This window comes from Magallana gigas, chromosome 2, assembly GCF_963853765.1.
Source record: "Magallana gigas chromosome 2, xbMagGiga1.1, whole genome shotgun sequence".
Classification (NCBI taxonomy): Eukaryota; Metazoa; Mollusca; class Bivalvia; order Ostreida; family Ostreidae; genus Magallana; species Magallana gigas.
In genome coordinates, this window is record NC_088854.1 from 38038264 (window position 1) to 38063596 (window position 25333).

Consider the following 25333-nt stretch of genomic DNA (forward strand, 5'->3'; position numbering starts at 1 on the left):
AGCATCATCGCTAAACATTCATGATAGCTTGTAATGTTTTCCTGTAAGTTACATGTACAAGTTTGGTAAAAAAAAATTTCAGGTCTTTAATTATACTAACTCCAAAATCAACACACAAAAAGTGTAATTAAGGTACAAAGTCCTACTGAAAAGAGAGATAATTCTCACTATCTAAAAATATTGATGAGATTGCATGATTTCTGTTATATTTTGCTGTTGCTGAAAATGTTTTTCAGTGTGAAATTAAATCACAATCAATTTAAATTAAACATCAAATTAAAAAACCAGTTATGCAAATTTAAGAAAAATCACAAAAAAAACTAATGACTTAAAAATTACGGATGTTGTACCTTTAAACATACAAAAAAATTATTATTATTCACACTGCAGTCTGTTTCTTGTCTCAAAGGACCTCATGTTTTGATACCGATACTCCGAAAGGAACTGACTACAAAAATCTGAGTGGGACATATAAATCAATGATTTTTCATGGGACTTATTGTGGGAAGCAAACAAATTTTTTTGGGAGGGAGTCAAATTCTCCCCCCCCCCCCCTTCCCGTCCAAAAATAGAAAAAAAATGAATTGTACTGTGAAATCCTCAAGAGTTTTTGAAGCCCCTTCCATTCAAATCAATGATGCATTAATAAATAATTTTAAGGTTTGTTCATAATTTACATTCTGTTTTTTTCCAATGTTTGAGGAAGTACGGTAAACTTTAGACCAGGTGTTTCTCTCTAACATAAATATTAGCTAAGTTGAGGTTTAAGAAACACACACTGTCTTACTTATCGATTGTGAGAATGGCTGAAAAGTGGAAACTGAGGTCCTAAGGAGTAGAAAACAAACTGTTATCAGATGGTACAACCTTTTCCTAAACAGTTACAGTGTGCAAAATTCAGTTAGGATTTTGAATGTTTTTTTGAATACATGTATAGAGAAAAGGTTGTATATGTGAAAACAGAACAAAGATAAAGAACATTAAACTACCATATGTTTTACTTGATCAAGTTTAGACAGTACAAAGACTATGGACCATATTAAACTCTGGAAATAAGAAAGTGTTTGAAATAAGATAAGATGACTGAGTACGTACCGGTACACAAAAAACTAGTCTTGAGTGATATATTTGAATGTACAAAACACAAGTATAAACTCTCGTCAAGTATGTGTACCGTATATTGTTTAATTGTTTCACAAAATCTTATACATGTATCAATGGTCAAAATACAATTAATGGCTACTCTCGAGTACCTGTATAAAATATTTCAAAAGACTTATGTCCGGGAATTTTTTCATGCGGTGACAGTTTAAACCATATAATACCCGTCTGAGACAATGATTATTTAATAACTGAATCATTGATTGGACAAACACTGTATAGTTTAGGAGTATAGGATAATTATGAAGAATTATAGACCTGGTTCTTCATACATTATTTACTTGAATGTAATTTTCCCAGTTTTTGGCCTGTAAGCTAGGTATCAATATACTGACATAGAAATAAATACGACTGATCCATGTTATGGAAGTTAATAGAACCATAACCCGGTCGGCCTTTTGTGATTTCAAAGGAACATCAAAGTTTGGCAACGCATTTAAATGCAGCTCACGTTGCGTTTAAGTATTTCTATTGTGTAAATTTGAAATGAAATCTAAAATTAAGTTACACAAAGGTTTTGTTTTTTTAGGGCAAGGTCATGAGAAAATACTGTACAGTATATTCATATCCAGTTTATTATGAGCATCTGGATGATCCGAGTGGCATTCATGCAGCCATAATAGCTTGACAAGAGAGCATTCTGAATCAGTCACATATCAAATTTTTTTGCATTTATATTGTTGAAAAAAAAAACCCTCTTTAAATGATTTGAGATTTGGATAGATTGATCATCATTTTGTTTCTTGGCATCTAATTGGCATGCTGAGTGATGATTAAGGGAAATAAAATTGGAATAAAATGATCGCAAATTATACTTGCTATGCTTGTGATAAATAATCAATGGTCATAAACTTTATAGAATGGCTATAAGTGAAATGTGACATTCATGTAGGCCTAATGGATAGATAGATAGAGTATTTCTAACAATTTATTATAATTATAGACACAGGTTATGGATCCAATTTAGGTATTAAGGTATTAATTGGCCAGTACACAAATTCTGTGAAATAATGATTAATTGAAAATCAGGATCAACAAACAAAAAATAAATGTGTTAGTAATTAAAACAAGTGCAATAAATTGACAGAGTCATTTATATTAGGAGTCAGTATTGTATTGAACATTTCATTTACCATCCTATTAGAGACACACAAGTAAAAACTCCAAGCTGAAAATACAAGCAGATCTATCCTTAGTTACTAACATTCTACTCAACAGAAACGATATCAGACCAACCCATTTTCGTCCTAAAGGTACATTGAGTTCAAAAAAAGTTTAATCAATGCTCATCACAATTAAAAACATATACAAAAATTTGCGAAAGGTCAGACTGATATTTAGTCAATCAATGTGCTTTCGAGAATTTTCTACTTAAAATCTTGAGTTGAAACTACAGTAAAACACCATTATAACAAAGTTCCAGGGACGGACGATGTTGCTTTGTTATAAGCTTAAGGTGGCTCACTACACCGTGAAATATTTTCTCAAATCAGCAAAAAATCACTTGATTATGATAGATATCATAATGGATAAAAAGTATGTAAGTCTAATAGGCAAAAAAATGCGGAATTTTGGATGAAAAATTACATTTTCAAAAATTTAACTCAGTAAACATGAACAAAAGCTCCAGGCGGATTCGAACTCATGATGTGCAGTTCAGAAGTCCAATACTTTAACCACTGAGCCACGACGATATACAACCCAATTGAACGTTATAAACAGTTTAACAAAACATTTAAATCGCCATCTTGTGACGTAGTGTCTTAAAAAGTATAAGTGTAGGTGTAGTGAGGTACCATAAATAAATTCATTTTAATACTCTTCAAGTTTTAAACACGTAATACAGTCAAGGGGAATGAAAATCACTTCGCTGTGAGCATCAATTCATTATAAACATGTTTGCTATAACCGTGTTTTACTGTACATGTATAAAGTTTACTGTTCCTGTGAATATGAAACATTACGGCAGAAATTTTATGTATTTAAAAAGGGGCTTTTATAGTTTCCTTAACCTAAGTCTTTTGAAAGGTATTTTCCTGGTATACAAATCATCTGGGTTTTTTTTTTAAAAAGAATATTTTAACATCATAACGCTTCAATTTCAGGTGATTGCGATAACATTAGAAAATATTCAAATATTATTTGAGACTTTTTAAAAATTTATTTAATTTTAAGGTTTATTGATCATCCCACGTGATCATTTACACCTCAACTTACACATATGCAGTAATCTGGAAATATGCTTTAACTAAGGAATGGTCTGCAAAAAATATCAAGGCAAAATAGCAAAATACTACAAGCATGTGCATAAATACTTGCAAAATCACACTCCATCCAAGAATAGGTCAAGCATTCAAAATCGGCAAATCATTCAACTCCACTACCAAACATTGTCTGCAGTTTTTGAAAAAACACGCTTAGAAAAAGCTCACACAACTTATTCGTCACTGTATATACCCGTACATGTATATATATATATACAATACCTAGCTGAATTCGCTTGGATTTACCAACTTCTCTGACACCCTGTGTCACCATTGGTCCAAACTCTATGAGTCTGGACCTTGTAACAGTTGTAAGTGTTACCGTAGGCGTGGGTGACACATTTTTTACTGCAATTCAATTTTCGGCAATCTCATTAGTTTATAGTCAGAATTAAGCATCAAACATATACTTACTAATCTAACACTTTGTAAAACCTAAAGTTAGAATCATTTAGCCATGCATAATATAATACGTATACATGCCAATTCCTACGCAGCAAGCCATTTCCTTAGATCTAATGCTAGACAAGAAAAACTGACATGCATTGTTCAGAGTTCATGGAACCCGATCTGTTTGCCTGGCATGCTTTCATTTTACAAGCAAATTAACAATTACATACAGTCTTGTTTCAAGTTTTCATTCAAAGTTAGCTAAACAAGTCACATATATATTAATTTCGTTTTAATTGCAATTCAATCCTAAAGATGTGTCTATGTAGCATTTTACAAAACTCAAAAGCATCAGAATTATGAAAAAAATTAAATAGTGTTGTATTGGATCTAAAAGCAATAAATAAAACAATGAAAATATTTTTTCAAGCTGTCTATTATATAAGAGTTCAATTCTTTTAGCTACCAGCTGTTTTCATGTACAAATGTATCTGATGAAAAATACTGCAGTGTACTTGTATATGCTAATACGTAGGAATACAGATTCAGATACATGTTGATTCACAAATTTTACCCACAATACACTTGTAGTTGCTGTACCTTCAGCGTGTATGGAGTCCTCGCTCTGCTCAGTCAGCAGTGGGCGTGTCAGGTTAGCCAGGGAGGAGTTAGATACGTTCATCACATGATGAACCTGATTCTCTAGCCGACTCAGACGTTCCAGCATGCTCTCTAGTAACACGGCCATTGTCTTCTTCAGATCTAGAAATGATACCATCTAACTCATCAATACATAACCCATGTATATGCAGGCCCTCTCTAGCTGCCATTACAATATATTGTAAATCTTTTATTTTTAGCCCATGCATACAATATTTGGAGGAAAAAGATTTTTCAACAAGTTACGTGAATTTTTATTAGCATATTACTGAATGTACTTCTTTTTATGCATGACATTTAGCAACGCACTTGAAGATTTAGCAAATGCTGAATTTCCACAGCAATATCTTTATGCAACCTATCATTTTGACTGTTCACAAGATACTAAAACAGCTGGTCAACCTATCTCTGTATATATAAAGGTACTTGTATTTAATGAAACAGTTGTGAAGACTTTTGGGCGACAAAAGTCAAGCTATTGCCTTCATCCTATTGTAATACATGTATTTTTGTTTTTATATATGTACAAACAACTACATATGTAAAATATTCATGTGATTTCTTAACCTTTTTATCATCTAATTTTAAGATAATGCATGTAAATATGCAATACGCCGAATTTTCAACAGATGACAACAGGGTAAGAAAGTAATGAAGCTGTGATTATTTATAAAGACGATGGTATATATAGATACCGTAAGCAGTGAATCGGCCGGCGTACGGCCCGTCCACAATGTCCGTGTTCTCCCTGGACAGAGCTCGCACATACTTCTCACTCAAAGATATTATTTCATTCTGGAAAGAAAGAAAAAATTAAAAAAAAACAAATAGCAAATAGAATAGGAAATGTCTTACATGAAGTAACTGTAAAATAGTCATCATTATAGTAAGTGCATGTACAATTCATTACATGTACCTATTTTGACATTGACCCAAGTGCATTGTCAGCCTCCTCATTTTGTTCCCTCCCTCTCTTCTTCCCCTCCCTAACTGACCCTCTCCAATTCATCTTATCACTCAGATTATCTGTATACTGTATACAGAGAAATATTCGCCCCCGTTTTATTTTCGCCCCTTTCGCCCTCTTTGTCAGTGGGCGAATTTAAGACTGGGCGAATTCTAATGTTCCACTTTATCTCTTTAATACACAAGCGTGTCTGGGCGAATTTAAGACGGGGCGAAACCGTTTGCAAGTGTTGAAGGGCGAAAATAACCTTGTATACGGTATGTGTCTTTTACCCGCCATCAACAACCGTATTAGATCGTCAAAAGACTTGAACATTTGTACACCAGTATACACTATACAGAGTAAAAAACCTGATGAGATAGTGCAATTTTATTTTATTTGCTACTCAAATATTTGATACTTGATTGCTGCAGAGCTCACAGTGCTGGCTCAATAATTCGATAAAGTCATCATCTATTTCCATATCCAGATATTTACTTTGGCAAGTCTCTAGATTATTTCTAAACAGTGTTTTCAACATTGAACTATTAATATTGCAGGAATTTTTTTCTCTTTTATTGACAAACATGAAACTAACCAAAAAAAACAGGAAATCAATTTTTTGTTTGATATTTTCAATGGACCCTCCTTTTATAGCCCCATTGTATTCACGCCCTTCTTATTGATACATGTATAAGCTAATTTCAGAAACCAAATGAACTATCCTACTGGGTACTATTTGAAATGTTCACTTCTGCTTTGATTAACTATACAAGCAAATGTACTTTAACATACAAATGAAAACAAAGCTAACAAATCCACAAATAGGAATTAAATGAAGAGAAAATGGATCAATGGGCCAGGTAATGTTTGTCATATTTAGCTTTGTATGCATGGGCAATCTAAACTATTCAGTTATGATTGAGTACCGGTACAACTGTCTTTTTTTGGAGATGAATTGCTCTCATAGCACAGAATCTACAAACTCTTGCACAAGCATATCATGTGATTCTTGCAAAATATCTTTATTTCTTATAAAAGTATTCTTCTGATTATAAATTAACCAACTGAAAAATTTAAAAAATCTTAATACTGTAAACCAACTTTTACTCGAGTGTGAAAAATTTTCGCAAAGTTTGCAGGAGCCTCATCATTGCAAATATTTCTTGCCGCAAACCAAATATTTTCTTTTAGTCCTTGAGACTTAATTTCTATATTAACCCTAATTAAGAACCCCACTTTTTAATCTACTGAGACTTAAATTGAATAAAAATCTTCAGAAAGTTACTTTCTTTGCACTTTTTGGATGACTGAGTTTGAAATGAAACTTCACTTCACATCCTCTTTTTTTCTCTGTTATCATACTTGCCAACTGACCCGATTTCGTCGATTCACACCCGATTTTTCAACCCTTCACCCGATTATTTTTTATGACCCAGCGGGTCATGCTTTTCACCTGATTTTTGTCGAACAACCCGAAAATCTCCCGATTTCTGGATTTGGTTCGTAAATTACGTTGCGCGTTTGACTTCAAGTTAAGAACCCAAGCTGAGCTTGGATTTATGTAACGTGTAAACAATACCGATGGCTATAACAGACACATTAAATGTAATTATTTATCGTAAGTTGTTTTGACTAAGCGAAGGTTTAAATCATTAAGTGTGATGGCTTCCAATAAGAAAAGGTCTTCATCGGGGCCAGCGGAATCAAAACCAACAAAAAGAAAACGATATTTTTGTACCTATCAACATATTTGGGAAAATGAATTCCCATAGGTAAAACAAAGTACCGGTAATCAAGTACAAAACGAGGCTTTTGTGTTCTATGTAACGCACATTTGAATATTGGATTTTGTGCCCAAAATGATCTGACTATAAATTCAAAAACGCTAAGTCATGTATAGAATGCTTTTTAATACACAAAAGTCTTCCAAGTCACTTACAACTTTCATGCCATCATTTACAGAGTTCAAAAGCAAGGTTAATGTAGCAGAAACTCTTTTTGCCTTTTTTTTCAGCTGAACACAACCTACCATTTTCTGTGTCAGATCACTTTACAAAATTCAAAATCAGCAACTGTTAGTTAAAATGCTTCTTTGCAATAAAGTATTACACATAAGTTTTAACACATATTTCTATTGTTTAAACCTATGAAATGCATGGTAAATATGTCGTGAATGTCGTTACGCACTATGACCAGATTTTTTACTTTCCAAAACTGGTCATGACCAGATTTTCACATGTTGGAGGTTGGCAAGTATGCTATGTCTGTTAAATTGGAGATTGAAGTTGATACAACCTTAAGAACCTCACTTTCTTTCTATTTGGATTGAGGTTGATAAAACCTTAAGAACTTTACATTCTGTTTGTTGAGACTGAGGTTCATGTACACCTCAAAAACTTCAATTTTTCTCTGATTGTTGAAAAACAGATTAGACAAACCTCAAAAACCTAACTTTTGGTGTGATACACCTTCAGAAAAAATTTTGAGGTTAAAATTGATACACACCTTAAGAACTTCACTTTCTTTCTGTTTGCCAAGACTGAAGTTGGATACTCTGTACAAGGTCATACACCAGAATAAAAACAGCAGGCATGCCAGGACCAGAAGCTGTCGACTGTTGGGAATTATTCGCCATCGCCATGGAGATACCATTGCTTTCAGTCTTCAGCTTTTTATTTATTCAGCATCTAGAAACAGGTAAATAATGCAACTGTAAGTGATTAAAATTTTCTTAATGAATCTTATCTAAACTTTTTTTAATTATGACATAAAACAAAGCCTTCATAATTACAGCTAGAATTAAAACATATATGTTATATCTCCCTCTTCTTGGTCTTTATAACTCAAAGTATAAAATGTATAATTTGTTGTGTAGATTAATTTAAAATCCCCCCCCCCCCCTCCAAAAAAAAGATATACAATATAGCTTGACCGTGGAATAACTTTTACTAATATTACTGTCTGTGCTGTTGATGTCTCAATACCCAAGAGTACAAAAATATCCAAGTCATTGTCCATATCAGCTAGCGTATAAAAGAGTCTGCACCCTTTACTAATATAAAACCAACAAGCCCCACAGCTCATCGCATTATTTACGACTCCTGATCTTGGCCAACAGTGAGTAAATTTAAAATTAACACTACTGTGGAATCATCATTGTTCATGGGGAACCTATGTTCGTGGCTTCCGTGGGTAACCCCTTGCATGAACTTACATCCCCACAAACATGTTTACAAGTACTTGTTTGATTTTTAACAAAATTATCTCGAACCTGCTACCGACGAAATTATGTTCCCACGAACTAGGAAAATTTTGGCTACCCACGAACATTGACCCCCAAATGATGTTCTGAATAATAATTTTATTTTCATAAACAGCTACCGGCAGTTTACATCGGATTCCTATAGATAAAAAGTTACACTGTCTTTAAATATGATTAATATGCATAAATCAAACTTTGACAACTTCCAGCTGAAAAATCATAGACCAAAATGGCAATTAAGGTTGTCAGCCTTGTTGTTTTATAGCATAGGGGTGATGATTTTTTATGTAACACTATACTAGATGGAAACTGCATAAGCAATGAATTAATGTGCTGAACTTATCCATTTAAATCAACATTCAGAGATATACTTTAAACAAAGTTTTAAGTCACTGTGATGAAATTCACTTTGTTTTTGTGGATCAGTACACAGAATTAATTAAGGTGCATGGATTCGTTTATCCAGATAAATGATATGACCTTTCTTATCATTTATTCAGTACTTTCTACTTTCTTTTTACTTATTATCCAATCGAACAAGAATGTGTAACAAAACAATACCGCATCTCAACTTTAAAAAAAATCATTTCAAAATATTCAGGGTAAACGTAGCGGTTTTTAAAAGTAGAATATTGCATCATTCTAATAATCTTCAAGCTGTTTCATCCTGCACAACTTTGCCTTCAGGAAATTGTTGTCCCTTTCCATGGTACATTACTTTATATTTATATTCATATCATAATCCAAACAGTTTCTTTGTGCCCTTAAAGTTATATCTGTCACTTGTTAGTTTTTAGGAAACCATCTAGTATTAAGTACATTGATAGTAGTGTTTTTATATGCATGCTTATTAAAGTATTACACAAAGAATGTTACAGCTAAGAAAACAATGCATACAGTAATAAGGTCAAATGAATTGATTTTCATGTAACTGTTGGGCCTACAGGAATTGACCTCAAACATCATTCTCTTTATACAAATTTATCTTTTGCTTTCCTCTATTATGATTGAGTGATTTCTTTAACTATATAATCTATAAGTTCATTGATTATATAAGGACATCTTTGCTGTGACTTTTTGAAGCAAAATTTGATAAAATTATAGAAACCCAGTTGATTTTGTGTGGAAAAAATACACAAGCAAAATTTTTTTTTTTTTTACCATATATAATTTACTCCAACTCTAGTTTATTTGCAAAGTTTCAAGAATATCAACCAAAATACAGGTACATTTGCAATAGAAATATATATGAAATTGTGATTTTCCACACTTCGAAGCACTGATTAAACAAATACTACAATAGCGATATCCCTCAAATTGTAATATTTGATTTTTAATATTATTTTCTACCTTACACGTAAAAATTACTGAATTCCACAATCTGGTTTTTAGTGGGGGAAGTCAAAAACTATTAAACTGCACCAAATTTTGCTACAGATTTCAGTATTATATTGTACATGTAGATTGGTATAAATTAATGAATTAATTCATTTAAAGATTAAGAAAAATACTCTGAGGATAGCATCATTCAAATGATCTCTGTATAATTAAATTTCGACAGCATAAATTATGAATTTTACTTTTTCTTTACTTTATTTCTTATATCAAAACCCCATAAAAGCACAATGGAAACGCTCATGCAGTGCACCTACTGTATAACGTGAAAATCATTTAAAAATTAAAATGTTCCTTAAAAAATCTAAATATTTTTATCTGACAGGTATTTTGTTAGTCTAAACAAAGTCAAAATTCAATTCAGTATTGTAGGACATTTTTTGTAATTAATTCATTCGTATATGATCTTGTTGCCAATGGGTATAGTCATATTTTTTTTAAAGCTTTGAAAAAGTTGAAGGATGTGATTTAATCAATGAAAGTCAAAAAATTAAAGTCACCCCTTACTTGTTTTGGACTTTATAAATGTTCCTATACAAAACTGTTAAGGACGACAGACCCAATTCAAAATTTTGCTCATCTGCGCAGAAATCTGCGCATATGCTACATGTATGAATATGACTGTTGTAATTTCGTACATCAGAATAAGAGAAAATAATAAAATTTTCATTCTATTAAACATTAATTTGTGATGCCGGAATATTTTTAGTGGAGAAAAATTAAGAAATATAAATTAGTCTGAATTTTCTCTGTTTGCGACAAGTCTGTTATATTTTCTCAGTTCATAAATCCTAAAATGCCCAAAGGCAGTTTTTAGTGTTATTATCTGGTAGATATTGAATTTATACCTTAACCTAATAATATCTATGTATATAGCAGTTAATGTAATGTCGGGCAATAATTATGTCCTTTTTCAATGATATTTCTGAAGTAAAATGAACCATTAAGTGAACTTTGACACAACCTCTCTAAAAAAAATTAGGTTAAAGACCTACAGTTTTTTCTGTTTATCTGTTAACTATTGTGGAAAATTAATTTATCATAAGTACTAGAACACATGTTATATGTTTTGCTTTTATATATTTAAACCTGTTGCCATTGGCTACTATTTATAGCATATAACCTGTAGAACAGGTATTCAACTTAAGCACGATTTTCACTCATTCGAAGGCTTTTCTTTGCCGCACTTACACAATCCCCACACACCCATCCACTTATTTAGTGACATTTAAAAATCGAAGGACTGTGCACAATAAAATGTAAATAATTGCTTTATTTCAGAGAAAAGTCTGAAGAATCTTCATATGTATTTGTACGTGTAAATAAATGCAGCAAATAAGCGCTTCCTTCACTAATCATGTGTTTTGTTATTATTGTAAATAATTAGTGTTCGGTTGAGTGGAATGAATAAGAACATAATGAATTGGGTTTGCTGTCCTTAAGTTATACGGTGATTAAAGATCAGTGGAGGTGTTAATTCTAATTTTAATTTTTATCCATAATTCTAAAAGAATTTTTATTTAATTACAAACTCAAATCACATTCATTAATGACTTCATAACATTTCATATCTTGTACTTTTAATATAATGCAGTTCAGTTTTATGTATTCCAAATAATACCGGTAACTTAAAGTTACATATATGAAAAGATATATTGGAAACGGGCAATTTCACATGTATTGATGCATCCAGGTGTTATGCAACATTAAGCTGCAATGACAAAATTGAGTTTAAACCCAAATGACAGGAAATAAAAACAGGCAGACATATGAAATTTGAAATTTCCAAAGAGAGGGGTCCAGACCCTTCCTTCCTGATATATCTGCACTTGATTTAAAAGCCTTTAACACCATCTTAGGTTTTTAAGTATCTGATAGTGTGAATGATTATGGATACTCATCTACTTTTGTACATCGGTAGTATACTATATGGGTTTATGTAGCATAAGGATACTTTGCTAAAATAGAGCACGGCAAGTGCTTTGTAAGAAAATTTTAAGCCTCCTGCTCATGCACTATGTATCAAACCCTGAATACTTTTTAGGCATAGTATATGCACAACACTATCATATCAATCATATGAAATGACATTTATCAGGTTTTGTATAGGTGTATTTTTTGCATCATTTTCAAGAAAAATGCAGAGGTTTAATGTATATATTTTCTTAATTTTTCATCACTTGTTCCATTCCATACCTCAAATATTATTATTCAGAATTCACTTAAGCTTAATAAAATAACAAAAGTGAATACGGTAAGAATATATCATTATCAAAATATGTATAGTTATTATAGTAAAAATGCTGAAGCCTATATTTGCGCAGTCAAAGTCAAAGCATATAATTATTTCTTCATTTAAAATTCTTGTAGCACTTGCTACACCTTAATAATGAGAAAAATATGTAATGCTGTATTTCATAAGAACAAGAAGAAAAAGCTCTTAGACTATAAGAACCAACAAAACAAGATGCCCATGGGCCACTTTGCTTAACTGAACAACAGTTCCTTGTATCATTTTATCTTTTCCCTATACATATTTCTAATGTTAAGCTTTGAACCCTTCTTGGGGCCTCAGTATTAATCAGGCTGTTATGCTTTTAACAATTTTGAATCTACAATATTGCTTGCATAGTCATCTCACAAATTGTGGCATTGTGATTCTTGAGAAGATTTTTAAACATTTTCCCAATATATGACCTTGCCCGAATGACCTTGGGTCAAGGTCACGACACACCCTTAGGTCATAAGCAATCTTTGTGTGAAGTAAGAACTTCCAATGTTTCTCCATAGGAAAGATATGGACCGGACACGATTGCACAGAGAGACGGACGGACAGACGGACGGACGGACAAGGTGATTCCTATATAACCCCCCCCAAACTTTGTTTGCGGGGGGTATAAAATATACTGTGGAAGCATTAGAATTTCTAGTGGCTCAATTAACGTGGTATTCGTAGGTAGCCCTCACCCACCAATTTACATCCTTAACGAAAATTAATTATGAAAGATTTAGTTTTCCTACTGAAACTGCATACAGACGCATCCACGAATTTACCGGTACGTCCCCACGAATAAACACAAAATCCACAATCCTCGAAAATTGCTCACACAAAATTAAATGATCCCACAGTAAATCTTGTCCAGGGTGTAGATAACACTTGAATAGAAGTATAGAAGTGTGTCCTGTTTACTCTAGAAATTTTAACAGTTCGATACCATCCATTTAGTTGCACGACGTCTGAACCTGCAGTCCAATTATGTGTAAAGTCTACCATGCCACACATTCCGTTCTGTTTTTTAATTCTATTGAACATCCTCAATCTATAAGCACTGAGAAATGCATACCAAATTGGTTTCTTTCTTATAGTATATCAAGGGTTTAAATTTGAATGTGCACTACATGTATCATACTTGATATAAATGCACTAGACTAAGTTTGTAAAAACTTCATACACTGACTGGCTACTACTGAAATAAATCAATTATACCCAAAGTTATTGGTCTCAAAACATGCTATATCAATACTTCATAGCATTCAAATTGATAAATCTACTATAATTATGGTAAAACTTGTTTAGAACGAACACGGATATAGCAATTAATTCTCAGATACAGCGAAGTTTTTTTGAGTCCCCTGTAAAATTCTTTACAATTCTTTGCAAAATTTTACAGTTATAACGAATTCGCATATAACAAATTAATGGATATTGTGAACTGATTTTGAGTCCCATAGAGGTGAATAATAATGAAATTTAACACTTTTATAACGAATTTCTTTACAGTTTAAAAAAGTCTGCACTACAATTTAACTTATAAGTTTGAATGAATTTATTTTCATATGAATTTTTCGACTCACAATTCCATTATCAAAGTAATGTATTTTTATTGTAAGCCTCAATTAGCAAAAATTATAGTCTGGTGAAAGAAAACATGTATAAGTGAATTCGCAATAGTGATTAATACGAATTTGTCATACAGATATAACGAATTATGGATATATAATGAAGTAAATCCATTGGTCCATAGGACTTCCCTATAACCAAGTCTTACTTTACATGTATTGACATTTTTTCTAAACTTATCATTGACAAGCATATTTTAAAACCTCACTTACAAATTGCGAAAGCAGTATTCAGACTGGCCGGGAATTGAAAATGGGTTCATAATCTACGTATGTAAGGCAGCAGCAAATCCAATTGCTCACTAACATTTTTTCATTATTATTAATTAATATATAGTCTCCAAAAGTTGGCAGAACAAATGTATCAGTCAATATCGTTACCTGACAAACATGATTGCTGTACCTGTACCTGTTGAGAGACTTACCTTTGCCAGCTAGTGTTCACCAAGACTAGAGCGTTGCACTGCGTAATCACCCGAGATGCAGCTTCACAGCAGAATGTTTCTGGCTTCGGTTGAAATTACATACCTTGAAAGATAGGTAAAAAATCAATGTATTTACACCTGTTCGAGTCAATAGATACAAAGGACAAGAGAGCTAGGAGGTTGCTCCTGTTAAGAACATCAACACTCAACAATAAATTAAATATTCACATCCGTCCACATCGAAAAAAAGCCAAAATGTTTTAAAAGAGAGTCTACATGATGCAGGTGTAAAAAAAATTGGCTTTTACATCTGCCTACATCCTGGTGTTTAGACAAGGAGAATTCATCAATCTTTAACAGGACGGTTGCTTCTATTGTCAGCATTCAACATGCACAACGAAAGGTAGAAGATTTTTTTTTAAACTTCTGTTTTCCTACCAATTAATTTGCAAATAAATGGAATATTAACACACAGCAAATTTCTGCTCTTACCTAATGTAATGAATCGTTTCCTCTGGGTTTAATCAATGCAGAAGTAAAAAAAATTCCAAATAATCAATTAAGGAACTTTTTTTTTTAAAGAAAATTACACAAGAAAATATTTTTCTTTCAATTCATTCATTTGGATATATCAATTGATTTGAGTTTTTTTACTCAATTAAAACTGCTTTCATCTCAGATATATATATCAATAAAATATTGAAAGTCCAACATTCCGTTTGTCTAAATACAATACCTAAGAATTTTTATAACATTACAGATGACAAATCATACCTCTTAAAATTGAAATATTTACAAGTAATTCAGGCCAGAAATTTAACTATGAAAGTCAAGTCTCTTTAAAATTGCGTAAGTAGTCCAAAATATCTGACGTTTTTCCTTGCTTTTTTAACGATTTTGATATTCTACTTTTCCTGGCAAAAAAATATAAAAATTGTTTAAAAAGCCAGGAAAATGTCAGATATTTCGGACTAGATCTACCTGCATGTTCATTGGATTTTAGCTCACCATGACAAATATATAGAGTGTCATTGAGCATAAGTCACTTAAAAGCAATCAATAGTGTATGTAACTAAAAAAAGATTTACCGTAGTTATCATAAACCTAAATAGCTCTGCATTTGAGACCTTGATCAACAGTTATCAAAAATTCAAATATTTTAAAGTGTACTTTATCTAAAACTGATATAATACATACTGACATACAAGTTTAATAAATAATAAATATTTGTTTAAAATTATTATTTAAAGTTCAAGAGGGGGTGTATAAATATAATCTACGGTATTTAATGGTTGAAAACCAGATCTCAAATTGGAAATTATCGTAATAATTTGATAAAATTTAAAATTTCTTTCATTGGGGTTGTTGATAGATCTTTTTTCTGAGCATCAACCAATAAAAGATCAGTAATATCAGAAAGTAACGATACTGGAACCGGAGACTGATGGAACAATTCCTCTATTGTTACATACAGTACGTACAATAAGACACCCCCAATCTCCATTAATATTGCAAATAATTGGGAAGTGTGTTATACACTTTTCTTTTAAGCTTTTATCTGATCTGTATCAGAAATCATCACTATATCAATTCATGTACAGCATGCTGATAGCATCAATGATTACATTTCAGTCTCATTAAAAATTTAGACCTATTGAGTGACAATCAATATTTATTCCAAACAGCCTAGCTTAGAATTAATGATAAAATCTTCCATTAACAATTTTAAAAAAAAAAAAAATTAAACCTAATTAACTCATTAACAAAAAAATGCATTTAGAGAGTTCTATATAAAGTTTTTAAAAGAACACATAAGAGAAAGATAGCAACAACAACAAAGCTCAAATATTGTCATTTTTACATATGTGTTGTATTGGTGTAAGTTTTAATCAAATGTAACTTTCTTTTGTTGATAATAGTATTTATGAAGATATTGAATTAGTTTAAATTGATTTTACACGTCATTTTGTCTAAGAAATGGTAAAATTCTACATTACATTTTTCGTAAACAACTATAAGACTCGAGCTTTGTTTACATAACTATCAATTCTTACCTCTGTATCTCGCTTGTAACTTGACTTTAACATTTAATATTTTGGTCAATCATTTAAAATGCACAAGTAAACCATTTTATACATAAATTTTTTTTTTTTAAATTTTGATCTCAAATCGTGTCCAAGTCCCTTTAAAAGAACACATAAGAGAAAGATAGCAAAGTTAAACAGTTCAGGACCCTGGAATATATGAACTCTTTGGCTTGGATTTTAATGTGCTACAGTTATAGTTGGACCAACACACCCTGCAAAATATTTTTGGACCTTTTCCTGCATGGGCATAAATATATTTCTTAATCATAGAAAAAAATTGATATCGAGAACATAAATACTTTACTAAATTACTTTAATAACATTTATTTAGCATACATGGAATATGCATGGACATGGCTGAAAAGCAAATACCGCTTCCTAAATGGTATTTATACGTGAAAAGAACGGAAGTTGTAAACTATGAAAAGGAAAAGGCCAAATGTTCGACCAACGACATGCATAAAAAATTTACATTTCAGTGGTCAATGGAGTACTACACTGGTTTAAATTGCTGTTCTTGTGATGAGATTGTGTGTCCATGAATTTCATACATAAATGATACAGCATGGCAGAGGTAGACACAAAGAGTTCAACTACAATATGTACCAGTATTGCACCCATTTATGGATTTTCTAAAGCGTACATCATTAATTCAGACAGATAATTATATGGCTTATAGAATTAGGTAACTAATTGTATTAAAAATAAATCCTGCATTAAAGATAAGTACCTTTAAGAAATAATTAATCAAAGTCTAAAAGATCAAGTATTTAATGTATGAAGAATACAGGTGTCTTTGGTCCGTACTATTAAGCCCAAGCAGATGCCTGATGCTTGATCATGGAAGTACCTTACCCCAGCTGAAGCCAATATGACATTATAGCCATTTAATAAGCCCTAAAATATGACAGAAGTCACTATGATCACCATATCATTACGCTTAGATTTTTTTTCTTCATCGAACTCAACTGAATTAAAGAGTTGGATCGTACTTTTTTTCTTCAAAGATTAATATCATGAAAAAAGATGGATATGTATGCTTCGATCTCTCAACAACAATGTTTGCCATTGGTATTAGATTATCCCTTGTGTACATGCAAAGCTATTTGAAGCAATTAGCCAAACCTTTCCATTTCTCGTGTAAATCACCAGTAAATTCTCAATATGACCCCCGCCTAAAGTGACATAATAACCCAGCTTTTTTTTGCATTTCAAACACAATCTAGCTATAAGCTAGACCTTCAGACCCCCCTTCTACTTTTTTATTTCTTCCTTCTTCGACGATTTTTAGAGACAACCCTGAATAGATTCACATCAGATGAGAGGAAATAGGCAGATGTATGAACAAGGAACAGCTTTCCTTTTGAATTAACTTTCCTCAATGAACATACGTCAAACACTTTATAGAACTACTCTTTGGAGGAACAATAAAATCAACTGAGATCTGACAATAATGCAATTGAAATTGTCCAGGAATGAACAACCGACTAAATCAACATCAATTGGTAAAATAAAACCGTTTTTACAAGATCTTGGATTTTGGGTAGTTGTGTCAAACAGCAATGTGACGCCAGTTTACTGTAAATTCCTTATATTATGCGAGCACTTAATTCCGCGTTTCCAGGGTTTTGTATCAAATTGCGAGAATATAAAATTGTGAATGCAGAACATTTATCCTTATTTCTTATGGTTCCCAATTCTCAGAAAATAATAGCGAGGTTTTAAAATCTGCGAGGCTTGCTTCTCCCGATTTTATGCGGATATAAGTTCCTCGCGTTTAATTAGGAATTTACAGTACGTATTTCATTGCTGGCCACTCAGCAATGGGCTTTTGAGCTATGACAGTCACTATGCAATCTGTGCATATTTCGCTTGAAACCAAAATCATTTTTAACTTGTTTTGACACAAGAAATAGACGGTTGAGAGACCACAATTTGATTTATAGTTTTACTGATTTGCTGAGTTCTAAAAATTTGCATTTTAAAAAAAGTCTGGAAATTTTTAAGCTGTTTGTGTCAATAGCAAATAACTCAGATGTTTAAATCTGGACGTAAAAATGCATGCAGAATGATCCAAGAAGGTCAAGGTGTTACAAAACATCGTTGGATTGGTTTCATTGTGTTCAAAATTACAAACAAATTCATTAAACACAAAACATCAGACTCTGTTGGGACAATATAGTGTCACAATGTGCCGAGTTGGAGTCACAACAATCAGAGGTGGCAGCAATTTTTTGAAGTTAAAACTTCAAAAAATTATGTATCAGTAAAAAATGAATGTGTACCGGTATTTTGGGGTTTTTTTCTTTTCTTTTTTTCATTAGTCCTCTGACTTGTCTTTTCTTGGAAAAAAATCTGTATAACTATAAAAATCAAAATTATGGTCACCTTGCGTCCTACCAAAACTCCAAGTAAACTCTTTGTAAACACTGATGACATTGTTTAATTATGTCTTGTTTTACACTTTACTAATTTTTTTTCTCTCTCTCCTCTCTCTCTCTCACAACTTTGCAGAACTGATAGGGTTATTGTTAATTTTTACCAAATTATATTTTTTGAAAATAATAATTTTTCATCAAGAAATGTATATTTTTGTCACCTATATGACTTGTATACTTCGAATTTTAGGCATCAATCATGCTATCTATCATTATCAAGTAATTTTCTGCTGAATTTAGAAAGTATTTCAAAGCGTAGTAAGCCACCTGAAAGTAATTTTGCTAATTTCATAATGTATGATTAAAAAAGATGTACATTTATTTATTAAATATAAATAATAAACACAAAAAGATTCATTTGCTGTTGAAGGCACTGGTTATCATTAATTAATGCAGTAAAATTTTACATAACTGCTAAAGCATGTTATCCATATTTTATGCATGATATCCATGCCCCTTATGATCTATCAAAGGAACGAAGCATTTCATAGTTTAAAAATAAAACAAACAGGCAATGCTATGAAATATTAATATCTTTTAATCATATAACTAGGATGTTCACTCATAAAATGCATGAGCACATCTAGATAAGATCTCAAAAAAGTCAATGTACCATTCATGGCATAGCTCTTTAAACTGATACAATATCTAAAGGGAAACCGAAAATGCTGATGACATTAAAAGGATATAAAACACTTCACTGATATTTTTTTTTTACATATGTTGCCTGCTAGGTCTTATAACAGATAACACTGAATCCCTGGTTTAGGTGCAGGCATTTTATAGTCTATGGTAAAATATCTTAATTTATAAGTATCGATATTAAAAAAATTTAAAAACCTTAAAAGTATATTAATAAACATACTTAGTACAAACAGTTACACAATTCATACGTGACTTTGCTCAGTAATTTAGAAATTTAGAATATTAAGTTAAAAATGAATTTATAATTGTAATTTACAATAAATATACATGACGAATAACATACATATTTCAATTACAAGGCAAAGCAAACCTTAAAAGGTATCAATTTCAGAAATATGTGTGTACAAAATATGTGAATATCTTGGGTATGTAAGGACACATGTAAAGGTTACATGCGCTGCATCTATAAGACTGTACAAGTTGTGGGGTTGGGGAATTTTCTCTTTTTATTGTGAATATAAGTTAATAATTGATATTAATAAATTCATTCATAATTTTTGGTTGGTCGGCCTTGATGTAGTGGTAAACAATACACTTGCGTCAACACACCACACGTGTAAACAACATCCTCACACGTTCGACTACGGTAAACACAACTCATTCATACATTTACAACAGCTCATAAAAGGTACATATGCAAAATATAATACTTTTAAAATACTTGTAATATTTGGAGCTCTTTTTTGGTTTTTGAAAAACATTGCTGCATCAAATATTCATAATATATGGCAACTTGAGGATTTATCAAAAACTAATTTCCAAGTAATCAATATGATCATTTCTATTATTCATTACGGCTTCTAATTCATGTTATAAACAGTTATCGAATATAATTTGGTGTTGTTTATTGTATGGCAATTAAGGAGGAATTTAAAATCAAATGGGTTAACAAACATATCATTAATTTGTGATTAATTTGTGAGTAATTAATGATTTTTTAAAACTAAATGAGGAAGACCTTGCAAATAAATACACAAAACCTGTGAAATACATGTACTATGGAATCATTAGAATTCATGATGGCTCAATTTGCGTGGAATTCGTAGGTAGCCCTTCCCCACAAATTCATTCTTGACCAAATACAAATTTAAATAGATTAAGTTATCTTTGAATTGAATTGAACATTTTTTGTTGATTAAATCAAATGGATTAATTTATAGACACAAGTTCAAAACAACTTCGGTCTTCTCCTAATAATGAAATATTATCAATATTGCCAATAATAACGTTACATATGAATACATATAAATATACATGAATGAACAGTCTACTACATATATAATATCACATTATAAATTTACACATTTTTTCAGAAGTAACCACATTCACTCCAGAAAATTTGTACAGTCTTGAATTTTCAGTGTTTTGTGGAATCATTCCCCCCGTAACAGAAAATGTGCGTCTATAATGTGTACATAACGTAATGCCAATAGCTTAATCATCAAAGAAATCCAAGCTATAGTATACTTTTTACAGACAAAATATAATTCAAAATATGCATCTTCTAGAAAGCCACATGAACAGCTTGGACTGGCTTTTAAGTTACAGCGGAATAAGTTATCTTTGATACTGGAAATGAAAACTGATGCATCCCCAAAACTACATTCCGAAGACTTCAAGAGGATAATGTTATGGTTAACTTCATGCTGCAACTTTAGCTGTTTACCTTGTATTCATAAATGTACATTATACAGATCGATGCATATTTAAAAAAAACACAAAAAGTACGGATTTAAAAAAAAACACAGATCTAATTATCTCACATAACCATGCACACAACTTATTTTTATATTATTTGTGTACATGAAGCTTACATCTTAGATTAGTTTATTACTCTCACTGATAGTACTAATATTGGAAACAATACATGTACGATTTTTACCGGTAGTCATTTCACATGCTATGTATTGAATGCATGAACAGTTTCTGTGAAACTTGAATAATTTTTTTTAATCATCGTATCTAAATCATGCTATGTAATTTCTTATCGGAGCTAATATAAAATTAATAAATCAATTCCGTAATTCATCGTTTTTTATGAAATCGGCAATCATCATTGTCAGATCAGTTGATTGATGTACACAGTGTGTTTTATTTAATAAATTATTGGTAATAATGATTGTGATTAATTCAAATTTTATAAAATTGTAGTAAATGCACAAAACACAAGCTGCCATCCTAATTAATTGACATCGCGCATGTCTGAGGTGACACTAATCTTGAAAATTGCCGTGGGCAGTTATGTGTGAAGTAATGATCGATACCAATTATGTTTAGCTGACCAAAAAAAATTACTCCACTTCGACCCTTCAAAATACTTCGAACATAAGCGGGGTATCGATAATACTGTGTTCGAGATATCAGGAGTTTTTAAAATCATTTACGTAGAGAAAATGGTCGGGAGCGATGGCAGACTTTGACATAAGCAGGGTATTCAAGATATCCCATGCTCGAGATACCGATATTTACATGTACTTCACAACTGGCAATAGATTGCCATTTTTTTGACCTCCTCCATCAGTGGATCTCCGTTTAATAATTCTTGATGACTGCATGTTTTAAAGCAATAAAATAAATGATGTTGTACATTAAACTTAGTTCTTAATGTAATAAGGCAGCCACACTATGGGAGAGAGATATGTATATAATATTTTTCTTTATTTTTTCTTTTTTTTTGGGGGGGGGGGATTTCACTCATTGTACATTGAACTCCCGAAGAGCTATACCAGACACTTATCAACTTAGTTTATACGTTCTTGATATTCCAAACTCCAGGCTGTTATCTGGTTTAAATGATTCGATTTTTTCAACTAAAGTATCACCAGTTGACCACCTTTCACCGTTTCAAAGCTATAAACATGTTCAAAAATTAAAACGAATATTTCCAAATGGAATCATGGTCAGAAAAAAGAATTGATTTACCGATATATTAACAACTGAACTCATTTGAAACAAAATCACTACTACAAAAATAACGATAAATTTTCACTTTCTGAAACCAGAGACATGTATAACAGCTGAAACGTATTCCAGCTGAAACTAGAGCTGCTAGCTGTACTGTACTACAGTCTGTAGTCGAAAATATCCTTCCTCTTACTTTTTTGTCCTTTAAAGTTATAATCAAGTAACCAAAATCTATTTCAAAGAGAGGGTAATTTAAAATATATATTTTCCAAACTTTACAAAGTTAACTTACCGTTTACTCCTTGGATTTCTTGGTGAATGTTGTCATGAAATCAGAAATGCAATGGTATATAATATCGGGCTACTTTCGTCTTTTCAACACTTTGGTCACCTCGTACGCTATATTATTCTCAGTAACGGTAATTTGACAACTTGTTCGCATGACCGGTTTTATAAAATATAACAGTTAGCGATTTTGTTTCCATGGGGAATCCGAAAGATGTATTTTTTAAAAATCTGCATGTATTACTTTGCTTCTTTTAACCAATAAAATACGGTAAACAGTAAAATACCACTTTATTTAACCAAATAATTAATATATCATGAAAATTTCCTTCCGTTTGTTTAACCTTACGTATACTGTAGTATATTTAAACTGATAAATGGGTAAAAATCATTTTAATCAGATAACTTTTGAAAACGACTCCAAGAGTTAAATTATAGAAATTGACAGACATATTGGCTAGCCAAGACTAATCGATCCACTCCTTTTCCCAATGGCAGAGTTTCAGTGTGGGGAAGAGAGTGGACATGAAAGCCCTTGGCTAGCGAAGATGCGTGGATGGCTGTCTTTCTATTAGTATATCTAAAATATGTTATTTCATGTTCAAGAACAAGTACCAATTTCCATTCACGAAGCAAACAAACCATGCATATGGTACATATTCATATTAGTAATTCATTTAAGGAATGAATTAAATGATATAACAAAATACCAGCAACAATAAGGGACTTGCAGTCAGTGGACTATTTTATACACGCTACACGCTACACACTACACGTACCATCAGCGTCTCTGAGATCCTCCACCACTAAACTGTTCACTTTATATGGAACGTTTACCCATTTTTAGATGTATACTCAGGTGCCAAAAGTATGTCAGGTTTTTTTTCAGTACTAGTGTATATTTCATTGAAACCCCAACATGTTTCAAAGAATCGTTAAAAAATAGCCCTTTGACCGATTTTGGAAAGACTTACGTAGATTGATAAATGCAGAATTTCTCTAGTTTTCTTTGCATAATATTTAGATATTTTTCAAACTTTCAGTTCTTTTAAAGATTTGATATTTACAATCCAAAGTAAGTTTTTTCTGCTTGCATATTACAAAAGATATATTAGAGCACTTGAAAAATATCTTCGCGTTGTGTGAGATATAATAATTTACAAATGAGTTGTCAAAAACTATTTTAATGTATGTCAAAAAAGGCAAATTGAATCTACTTTCATCAATCAAAAAATCTTCAAAATCTGACAAAAAATAACAACAAAATCCCTTTTTAATAGATATACTTATATTTGCATTTTACGTACCCTGTATTAGACCTTGACATTTATACTCTTTTTTAAGATATTGCATAAATAAACGTTCAGACTGTCATGTATTCGTTATTTTTTAACTCACATAGATTTGTTAACAAAATAAATGATATGTTATAACAGTGATAACTTTAAAATGTTAATTTAAGGTCAAGATCTAGTAAATGAAAGGTGCTTACAGGTTCATAAAATTTAAGATATAAATTCTTTCATTGATGCTTCATAACAATAGCTTCGTTTGATAGGGTGTACCGGGGCTAAAATTTTACATCCAGTTAGTAACACAATGTAAAATCATGTTTTAAACTGTCATTTTCAATAAAATATGAAGGAATTGAGGAACAAATTACGGAGTTTTGTCAATTTTTTACTAACAAAATGCTTAACATATCTAGAATGCCTACAGTCTCCCCCAAAACGGAATTAGACAAGCTCTTGACCTCCTCTTTAAAATAATGTCAAATATTGAATGCAGGTATCGGGATTACTTTTCCCTTGATTTAATAATAAATTAACTCTGGTTGTAACGCGCTTTCTGATTGGCTAAAAAAATTTTTTTATCTCGTATAAAGAATGTTGCTGACGTCATAGTAAGACTAACGTCAAAAACGTATCAATACGCCTGACGTTACGTTTGAATTTTGTACATTTTTACGTCATTTTAAAGGTCAAATGACCGTTTTTATCTACAATGAGGAGTAAAAAAAAATGAATTTTAAACAATGATTAAACATTTATTAGTTTGATACGATATAAAATGGTTTGAAACACTTTACGCTTTTTATAAACCGCTTTATACGGTCTATAAAGCGTAAACTGCCTCAAACCATTTTATTTCGTAGAAACAAATAAATATTGAATAGAATGTCAAGAAATTGTTTTATTTTCTTCATAATTTCTTTAAAGCCGTAAAGTACAGGAAAAAGATTCTTCAAATCAGTTATGATGTCATAGTGGTTCTAGCACTAAAAAGACACTCTGGAATCAATTACTAGATCTTGACCTTAATTATCTAGCAAATGATTCCAGAGTGTTTTTTGGTGCTAACGCGCGTTACTCAATTTGTATGCACACACCGCTGCAGTTATGAGACTGTATACTTCAAAAAATCATGATTCAATGCTATAATACGAGTACAAGTATTGACCACTTTGCCATAGCAATTAAACCCCCATAAAAAAGAAAACAGAATACC

At 31.6% G+C, this 25333-nt stretch overlaps 1 protein-coding gene across 4 annotated transcripts in view; it reads right to left on the reverse strand.

The window, feature by feature from the left end:
* LOC105330629 (alpha-1,6-mannosylglycoprotein 6-beta-N-acetylglucosaminyltransferase A) overlaps positions 1-22960 on the reverse strand; it is a 39047-nt gene extending 16087 nt beyond the window's left edge. For 2 of the 4 annotated variants that reach the window (XM_034444140.2, XM_011432475.4), the window contains exons 1-5: positions 22833-22960; positions 14407-14509; positions 7930-8111; positions 5171-5270; positions 4416-4577 (exon numbers count right to left, since the gene is read on the reverse strand). In XM_034444140.2, the coding sequence (XP_034300031.2) occupies positions 4416-4577; positions 5171-5270; positions 7930-8076 (409 nt within the window). In that variant the 5' untranslated portion in view covers positions 8077-8111; positions 14407-14509; positions 22833-22960. Of the gene's footprint in view, positions 1-2294; positions 2330-3647; positions 4156-4415; positions 4578-5170; positions 5271-7929; positions 8112-14406; positions 14510-22832 lie in introns of those variants that run through there. The other 2 variants (XM_066076426.1, XM_066076425.1) reach the window with 2 other exon arrangements.
* Between the last annotated feature and the right edge of the window lie 2373 nt (positions 22961-25333).